At 42.6% G+C, this 10,125-nt stretch overlaps 1 protein-coding gene across 1 annotated transcript in view; it reads left to right on the top strand.

Moving 5' to 3' along the window:
- LOC115048166 (sarcoplasmic reticulum histidine-rich calcium-binding protein) overlaps positions 1-7,176 on the top strand; it is a 9,025-nt gene extending 1,849 nt beyond the window's left edge. Inside the window, exons 2-6 of the mRNA XM_029509485.1 lie at positions 1,994-2,085; positions 2,271-2,339; positions 2,908-2,959; positions 6,726-6,762; positions 6,845-7,176. Coding sequence (XP_029365345.1) covers positions 1,994-2,085; positions 2,271-2,339; positions 2,908-2,959; positions 6,726-6,762; positions 6,845-6,890 — 296 coding nt within the window. The 3' untranslated portion in view covers positions 6,891-7,176. The remainder of the gene's footprint in view (positions 1-1,993; positions 2,086-2,270; positions 2,340-2,907; positions 2,960-6,725; positions 6,763-6,844) is intronic.
- The last annotated feature ends 2,949 nt before the right edge of the window (positions 7,177-10,125 follow it).

The raw sequence follows: 10,125 nt of genomic DNA, 5'->3' as shown, positions 1-10,125 counted from the left end.
AATGTGTTTAGAGTACGATTGTGTGCATGATCGTTATAGCACACTGCGTGAAAGGGGAGGAGCTAAGACAAACTTTAGCCACTCCCCTCTCATTAACATTTTTACAACCTCATCATCTCTTATGTTCATTTTCTCAGAAATCATAGATAATCAAAGTGCCTCCTCCACCCCTTTTCAGCTGTTCATTTCCCTTGTTGTCTCTGACATTCTGTTCTTTTCCCTGCTTAACTAGAGTTATGAGCACTGGGAAATTGAACTGGCCCATCTGAAGTCCAACTGTCCGAAGTCCTTCGTACAGTACACTAGATATGAACTTGGGGACTACAGAAGCATTGATTTGAGAGAGAAAAAGAATGAAAAGCCAATTTCACATAAACCAAGTCTGACTTGGGAATCAGTCATTGGGGTCACTAGTCTGAGATCTTTTGATTTGTGTTTCGTTTGAAAGAATGGTTCCTCCAGAATGGTTCCTCCGCTACCATCTTCCTTTCTCATTGTTTTGGATCAGACTGACCTGCATTTGTGTCTATGTGAATCTACAGAGAAAGAAAGAGATACAGTGATATTCGGGTTAGGTTAGGGGCTTGGGGTAATAGAGAAACAGACAAAGGGAGAATAAAGCTTGAGGGGAGGTGCAGGAGGGCCACTACCTAAATTAATTTGTTCAATAGCACCAATAGGTGTAAAGTTTCTCTCTTTCTCCATATCTCTCTTTCTTTCTCTGTGGAGCATCCATGCTGCTGTATGTCATACAGAGAGTTTAGTTCTCAGGTCTGGTGTGCGCACTTGTAAAATTGCTAAACAGAGATAAAATAATAGACAACCTGTATATCTATGAACAGTGTAAAAATCATACCTCTTTTTATTTTCTAAAAACTGATGTTCTGAACCAATAGGTACAATTTTCTGTAGCTTACATTAATGATGAATATTTGTTTAGAGTTTGGTGGCATTTCCCCTGAATTCCCTGCTTATTTGGCTCTAAGGATTGATACAGATATAGTCTTTTGTGGAACTAAGCTGAACATATTTGTCCAACTGTCCATTTGCTGTGAAACATTACAGTTGATTTTTCTTCAAGGAGAGAGTGTTTGGGAAAAGAGAGAAATATCTCTTTTTATAGTGAAAGATAGCAAGCCTAAGCTCTGTGAGAAATCATATGGTCAAGAGATGAAATGGTTGTACCTGTTTTTCTCTTCTTCTTTGGCTAAAATGTGAATTTTCATTACGTGACAATCACAACTGTCTGTGTGTCTTAACCTACTTTCATTCATTAAATAAATCAAATGATCAAAAACTGCCTGAATGTAAATCTGTTAAATGAATATGATCTTTAATGTGACCTGTACGAAAGCAACCTGTATCAATATTTAACATGCAAACTGTGGGAGGACCAAAGCTGCCAGCACTCGTATCTGCTCACCTCAGCATGCTCCATCAGCTGTGTTCAACAAACACGTGTATGAACTGAATGTAAATGTCTCTATGTGTATCCACTTTCCCACTGTGTCATATTTGCATTTTCACACTAATAATGTCATAATGCTGGTCCCTTTCATCTACATCATGGAAAGGTTCAAATACTTCTATCTTAATATCATATTGCTTAAATTTTAATGCATAGTCAAATTATATCTCACTGTTTAACAGACCATCATGGACAGGCGCCATTCTGCTGCACACCACTTTAACTTTACCACTTTAGACTGTGTGTGGCTCACTTCTAACTTTTGCAAGTGTTTAATTTACCTGTGAAAATAAAAACTGTATCGTAAAATAAAAAAGCCAGATCCATATAAATTTAACATCTTTTGTGAGCAAGATCCCGTGTAAAAGCTATTAGAGACCCAGACCCCTCCATCCCAGTCTAAATTTGTAGTCACTCCAGAATTACTGTGACTGCTTCTTCTACCAATTACTGTAACTTTTACTATGTAATTAGATTTAGCATTGTTGAGTGTAGAAAGTTATTTAATTTTAGCATTATGTGCAGATGATGATGACGACGAGGATGATGACGATGATGACGAAGAAGATGGTGCCTATCACAAGGGCTCCATTTGCTCATATTGTGAATTCTGTGAGGTATGTCTAAGATTAAAATTGTGAATCTGGATTCTAGACCTATAAAACATAACAGCACATTGGGGACCAACTATGTTACATATCAATCAACTGGGAGTTATTTCATTATGTGTTGAGATGGACGATGTGTCCCTTGTGGTAATCTGTTCTCCACACATCCTGCTCATTAACTATGTCTTTTTCAGCACTGTGATAGCTGTGACAAATGTCCCTGTGAAGAGGGAGACAAGTCTGAACACTGTGATGACTGCAAGGTGAGAAAATATGCAGTAATCCACTGTCAGGTCTAAAATTCAGCCGGTCCTGTACTTTGGTTTGTGACTTAACAGCCACTATATCATCAACAAACACAGCTGCATACTCTGCTGACTGCTGACCAGCTGATATTGGATCCAGAGGAGCAGTAACACTAGTAAATGTGATAGAAAATAGATTTAGGCTTTTAATTCAAAATAAAAACTATTATTATTATTATATATTTTGTGTACTGTTCAAAACATGAAATACCCTGTATGCACATGTTTTTGCAGCTGTATGATGAAAATAGAGATAGTCTTAGCAACTTGCCTGAGAAGGTTTGGAACAGTCAGATAAGAGGTCAGGTTGATTAGATTGTACATCCTGCTGTAAAATGCAAGCGAGCTGTAAAGCTGCTTCACTACCCACATTCAAGGAATTTCTAGTGGTCGAAGTAAAATGTCAGGTACAGGACTGAGTAAGAGTCCTATATAGGAGGCTGCCTTATCCTATGTTGTAGGATAAGGTTTTTGATTTTATGGAGCTGTTCTTCCTGTCCCTAACTTTGATGGGTTCTTCGTACAGATGTGCAGCTTCTGCCATGTGTGTCCTGCTTGCCAGACTCTCTGTCAGCCAGGTGAGTTAATACTTTTTTGCAGCTTCACATTAAAAAGCAGCATGCTGCTCATTGACATGGAATGAGTACTGTGTTTGTGCATGAAAGTAACGGGTGGGGGGAAAAAAATCAATTCACCTCACTATTGCAATTTTTAAAAATTGATTCCCCCCCGCCAAGGATCAATATATTTAAGCAATAGCTCACTGCTGGCTTCATGACAGTCTGAACAATGCCTCTTATATGTGTATGAAATGTATGATAGATCATTTTGTGACTTTCTTGCTAAATGTGTGACTTTCCAGACCTTCTTTCGATTTGAATGGTCATAAGCAACCAGCAACAAGACTCTAAATTGTCCAAAGGTCTGAACAAGTGTGAGTGGTTGTTAGTCTCCGTTTGTCTCTCTGTGTTTGCCCTTTGATGGACTGGTAACCTGTCCAGGTTGTACCCCGCCCTTGCCCGGAATGTTAGCTGAGATTGGCTCCAGCACCCCCCGCCACCTAGTAATGGAAAAGCGGTAGAAGATGGATGGATGGATGGAGCCAGCAACAAATCCAGAAACTTTTTGCTACTGTTTTGGAGACTTTGACCTGATGTGAAGTCAGGTAGTTTACTCTGTTCAACAGGTCATGCCCCTAATGAGCAGCAGGGGCTACCCTGAGCCCCTGGACAGTGTTGGATCCCTCAGGCAGTGGGCCTCATGGTGGAGCAGTCCCTTTGTCACATTGTCAGTCCCAAGCGTTTTTTCTTTTTTTTTTTTTTTTGTCAAAAAACAAAAGAACAAGCTGGTTTATAAAATGTAGGTCTGGACAAAGTAGCAAATTCATGAACTTACTCTGAAAAGAGAGATATTTTATTCATCTTCTATCGCTTATCCATTTCTGGGTCACGGGGGCTTGCTGGAACCAATCCCAGCTCAAACTGGGCAAGGTCGGGGTACACCCAGGACAGGTCAACAATACATGGCAGATATGAAATATTTCAACTGCAAAATTCAAAGCAGCTGTTCATTCCATACCACTTTCTGTTTCTTGTTTAATAAATCAAAAAATGTTTTGATTTAATCACAAAATAATAAAAAAAAAAGAATCAGCAGATGAAAGTTAATTAATCTAAACACAGTTAAGATGCATTTTACTCAGTTTTTGTCTCTCCAAATCAGTCCTCTCCTACAGGCTCTGTTCAAACTACATGCAAATTTGCCAATGATGTCAATCAGGCAACTTCAAGCAATTTTTAGACAGCCAACAGCTACTTTTCTTATTGAGGAGTTGGCAACATCTAGGAGAGCAGGCAAAAATGTAAAATGGTGGCCCTGTGGCAGGATGAAGAAAAACCAGGAGACGAACGTGAGTTTTAACTTCTGAAACAGGAACAACTTTACCATAGAGCCCGGGAATGTAAACCACGCCCCCAGCTCACAGCCCTGCTGGGTGAGAGGCATAGCCCTGGGTGTCCACCACCCTGTCCTAAGGGCGAGGACATCCGGATCTCCAGGCTGGTCGGTGGCCATAGCAGAGAAATCCACCCCCAGGTGTACAGGAAACACTAGGAAATTCTGCCACCGCCTGCACTTTAAAAGGAAATGGGACTGCGCCTTGTGGCAAAATTCGGTGACCTAAGAAATCGATCAATGGCAGTCCAAAGACACATTGCCGGGTTGACTATCAAGCCGTGTTAATCCAGATGACAAAAAAACTGTTTCAGGTGCACCAGGTGCTCTTCAGCTGATGGACTGGCCACCAATATGTCGCTCAGATAAACGAAAACAAAGGCCAGGTCACGCAACACCGAGTCCATCAGCCTCTGGAAAGTTTGTGCTGCCCCCTTCAAGCCAAGGCATGCGCATTAATTCAAAAAGCCCGGTGTGATCACCGCAGTCTTGGGCACGTCTTCTACGCGCACAGGAACCTGGTGGTAGGATTCAAGATAAGACAGGACTTCTCCACACGCCTGGCGTGGAGATGTCCTGTATGTGAGGGATGGGATAGCGATCATTCGCGGTCATGTTGTTCAAGCAGCGAAAGTTGCCACAAGGATGCCATGACCCATCTGCCTTAGACACCATGTGAAGTGGTGAAACCCATGGACTGTTCGAACGCCTCACGATGCCAAGATGTTCCACACGCGCAAAAACCGGCTGTCCCACAGTGGGAATGAAATGTTCTACACCGTGTTTGGTGACAGAGATGTAGTTAGCGATGGTCTGCTAGCAAGCATTGAAAAACATCATGTGACACTAGAAAGTTAGCATGTGTTAACAGCCCGGCTCCTCCTATCTCGCACGGAAAACTGGCGAAGGACACAGCACCAATTAAACGGTGGTTTGCAACATCGACAAGCAGACCATTTGCACACAAAAAATCTGTGCCGATGATGGGAACAGTAATGGTGGCCACTCAAAAGTCCCACTCAAAATGGCGACCGTGGAGACAAACGGTCACCAATCTCTGCCAAATGTTGCAATGGATGAACCGTTTGTTGCACTCAGCAGCGGGACGTAGGGACGCAGCGCCTAGCCGGCGCCTACCTAACCGCTGGTGGAAAAAGCAGAGGCCATTCCCACGCCGTCTCCGGGCAGATACTCCAGGCCCCACAGCCGGATCCGCATCCACCGGCATCGTCGGCAGGGGTTCCGATGTGTCTGGTAGCTAGCAAGACCCGATCATCCTCCTCAGCCAAACCTCGGCAGTCACAAGCGACCAGACACGGGGAGTTAGCAAGAGCCGCGCGCACCGGGAACGGGAGCTGGCGCAGGAAAACATGCGGGAAAAGGAAACCACCTTCGTCCGATCCTAGCAGCAACAGCATATTGTCCATGAGATCCACGGCCGTGCCGTCGCCCAATCCGGATAGGGAAAGGATCCTCTCTGCTCTCTCTGCGGCAGATAGGTAGATCGATAGATGTACCTCCGGAGCAGAAGCTGTTTGAGGGCGATGTATCTTCCGTGTTGCGCGTGGCGCGCAACAGCGGCATTTGTACTGCTGGTCCAGCGCAGCGACGACCAAAAAGTACTTGGAGTTGTATGTGGTGATACCACGCAAGTGGAACCATGAAGCCGGGTCGCACTGCCAGAACTCCGTGAGCTTCACAGGCGCAGTAAGCATGGCCGGCTGAGAGAGATGGGGCGACGTGACCACAGCGGAGCCACACTCTTCATCTGCTCCAAACATGTTCGATTCGGGATCACCAATGTGGCAGGACGAGGAAAAACCAGGAGACGAAGGCGAGTTTTAACTTCTGTAATCCTCAACCGAAAAACAACTGTCACAGGAACAACACTACCATAGAGCCCGGGAACAGCCCTGGCGGTTGAGAGGCACAGCCCCGGGTGTCCGCCACAGCCCCACCCTTGATACGTCTTTTTAAGTTTTGGAACATAGGAAAAGAAAAATCATTTCCTTATAACTTCATGGTTTCAGTCTCCAGTAATTTTTTTCCTTTAATAGTAGTGAGTGGATCAGATCCACTCACCAGTCCTTGGCTTCACCTTTGCTTCAAAAATTGTTTTCTTCTGGTAAAAAAAAAAAAAAACAAAACAATATTGTGAAGGCCAATTGCTAACTGGAGGCTTGGGTGACGAGAAGCCAGGACTAATATTTCTAAATAAAACAGCACCACACTGGTACCTGTTGGTCCAGTAGAGGAGGATCGGGACCATAACTATGACCAGGACCATGGCCATGCAGGATCATGGTCAGAGTTGGGGTTCTGGTGCTTTAGATAATGCCAGTGAGAGCTGTTGAACGTGGTTTGATGGCTGACTGTGTGTTCTTCCTTCAGGAGGTTTTCTTGATGAAGTGACTGCATCAATCTACAAGTGAGTCATTCACACTAAATTCACACTAAACCGCTGTTCAGATCAAGTCCACTCTGTGATCTGTGTTACTTTCTATCCACAGGACTGTAGCTGATGTGTTTGATGATGACGATCATGATGACAACTAAACCATATCTTGCCACCATGTGGCCATGCTGATGCTTCACCTGCACCTCTGATGTTCACTTTTATTTTTTATTTTCCTTGAGAGGATTACATATTTGCTCACAAATGACTGAATGGAAATATCTTCATATATTTATGTAATGTTGTTAACTGGCAAGTCAAAGCTAAACTTTTAAGGAAAAATATATATTTGAAGTCAGATTTGGATATGTTCAATAAAAAAGATGGGACATTTTTATTGATTGATATATATATATATATATTTAATTTTTGAATGGATTCAGTGGATTGGACACATTGGACATTCCTGACACCACAACTTCAGACTGACACAGAAGATTCATTAATGTGATTTCATATTGAAGAGTTAAAAGAGTCAAGGTTTCACCTTGGTGAATTACCCCTTGGGGATCAATTAAGTTATATCTATCTATTTTTTTCTGACAACGGATCTTAAAATATCATGATCAGCTGCTTTACTCTGGGAAGAATTAGCACTGTTACCTCACAATCCCATTGGAATTTCCATCCTGGGGCCTTTTTTTGTGCCGTTTGCATGTTCTCCCTGTGTCAGGGACAAACATCCTGTTGTTTATTCTAAAATACCATCAGGGGGCAGGGACACACCAGGATCTCAATCCCAGACCTCCTTGTTCATGAAGACAATGAGCACCCATGTGGGGGGGCTACCCCTGTTAGATATCAGGCAGAGCAAGACATTGAGTATTTACAGATCAGTGTTCATCTATTGGGTTTATCTATTGTTCAAAAAACATATCAATCAATATCAGTTTCAGCAACATTAGTCTACATTTGATCCATTCGATAATAGTAATAATAATAATACATTTTATTTTCTGGAGTTCTTTTCAACAGCAACTCAAAGACACCTTACAGACAGATAACAGTGTGAACTAGACAAAAAGAGCAAAGGTATAGATAAGTGCTCAAACACAAAGCTTATAAGTGCAAAAGAATAACATATGAACTAGAAAATTCCAGGGAAATTTTGAAGTGCCACGGTCTGTCGCCCGTCACCCGGACGAGCAACCTACGTACCGTCCTGTATATGTGTGAGTGTGTCTGTATATTTGTGTCTGTGTATATGTGTGACTTCGTCTGTATATCTGTCTCTGTGTATGTCTGTGTATATGTGTGAGTGTGTCTGGATATTTGTCCCTGTGTGTGTCTGTGTAAATGTGTGACTGCGTCTGTATATCTTTCCCTGTGTATGTCTGTGTATATGTGTGAGTGCGTCTGGATATTTGTTCCTCTTTGTGTTTGTGTATATGTGTGAGTGTGTCTGTATATTTGTCTCTGTGTGTGTCTGTGTATATGTGTGAGTGTGTCTGTATATCTGTCTCTGTGTGTGTCCGTGTATATGTGTGAGTGCGTCTGTATATTTGTCTCTGTGTGTGTCTGTGTATATGTGTGAGTGCGTCTGGATATTTGTCTCTGTTTGTGTTTGTTTCTGTGTATGTGTGAGTGCGTCTGGATATCTGTCTGTGTATATGAGTGAGTGTGTCTGTATATCTGTCTATCTGTGCGTCTCTAATAATTCAAAGTGATGGCCGTAGCCCACAGACAGAGTGAAATGAGACCAGCATGACAATTGATCTATGATTGTGTAGTAAGCGTAGGAGCTATCATAAAGCCTGTTGTCACCAACAGAGTTCAAAGTCTTGTGACCCGTTTAAACTTTGAACGGCGTTTCTGTGACAAAGTATGACGAAGTAGTGAGGCTCCAAAGTGAGGTGGGTTTGATCCACAGCAACAGCAGCACACAGACCTGAGCTGAAGGACCTGCGGTTGCCACAGTGATTTGAGAATTTGCTCTGGTCAGAGCTCAGACTTTCCCCAAAACTCTCCGAAAAGTGGCTTTTGACTACGTCCCGCTCTACTGCGAATTGCGAGCAAACCGTAGCTGCGGTCTGAAAAGCGAAAACACCGTGAGAGACAGAAGAGTCTGGAGATTCCGACAGTCTTTATTTGAATGGAAAACTCCTTAAAATGAGCGTGTAGGGACAGTGCGAAGACAGTGACATTGTTTTGAGGAAAACCTTGATTTGCATTACAGTCAATTGGGGCAAAAACAGGTGTTGCTGGCGCTCTGAGCCCTCCCGTTTAAAGTTGGTGAGGAGCTGAGCTCTGAAAATGACATTTTATGAATCTCAAGACCTGTGTCTACGTTTTGCCAAAAAATTATTTGTCTCCTTTTCACGGTTTGGCCGTGAGCTCGAGTTAAAAATGAAAATGTGGGTGAGTCTTTCACAGTGCTCTCACTCTAGTTAACGAGCGGTTCCACTCTAACTTTGAGGAAAAAGTGAATCGGACTGCTCCTTTGAGGGCTCGTAGTTTGAAAATTATACTGTTTAGGAGAAAACGATTTGATGTTCTGGGAACAGCACAATATTTCCTCCGTTTTAAAGTTTGAATGACATTTCTAGGTGCACGTATGACAGAGCTACGCGACTGAGAAAATAAGCGATTTTTCGTCGGCTCCCATTCATTCCCTATGGAAAATTTCGGCTGGTTTTTTGGGAATGACTTTGGGAAAAATCGGAAAATCTACTCGCTAGAATTTAGCACACTATTCCCGATCGAGCCGCACGTTTTGATATGTATATATTGTTGGGGTTCATCCAGCGGTACTACCCGCATTAATTGCCGAAAATGTGACGGAATAATAATAATAATAAGTATGGACAAGATTAAGTAGTGCCTCGTGCTACTTCTACTGTGTAGAAGTAGTGCCTCTGAGCTAAAGCCCGTGGCACTAAATAACAACATTTAGAATAGCAATGTTAGTTTGACCTAGTGGTGGAAATAAAGAACAGAGAAATATCTTGTCTATAATTCAGGTGAGATTTATTTCACAGTGTCTGTCAGCCAAATGTGCAGCAGTATGTACAGTGCAGGCCTGGAAAAAAGTAAAAAGTAAAAATGAAAGAAAAACAAAAAGGAAACAAACAATACTGAGAGTTGAAAAAATTAACTAAATGCCAACTATGAAAAGTCAGCTCTGCACTGGGCTATGCCCCTTTAACTGTGGGGTCCCAGCAGCTCACCACACTGGCTTCAGACAGACTGGCAGGAAAAAAAAACCCCTGCAAAACTCCAGCCTCCTCCTTTATATCCTCTGGATCCTATCAAGAGACATTAATTAGGAAGTGGAATCAATTATCAGGAGATTAACACTCGGTCCATGACACACAACACAATACAATATACTATTCC

The sequence above is a fragment of the Echeneis naucrates genome, chromosome 8 (assembly GCF_900963305.1).
Source record: "Echeneis naucrates chromosome 8, fEcheNa1.1, whole genome shotgun sequence".
NCBI classification, from domain to species: domain Eukaryota; kingdom Metazoa; phylum Chordata; class Actinopteri; order Carangiformes; family Echeneidae; genus Echeneis; species Echeneis naucrates.
Note: the sequence above shows the minus strand (reverse complement) of the source record. Positions and strands in the feature narration are given on the sequence as shown.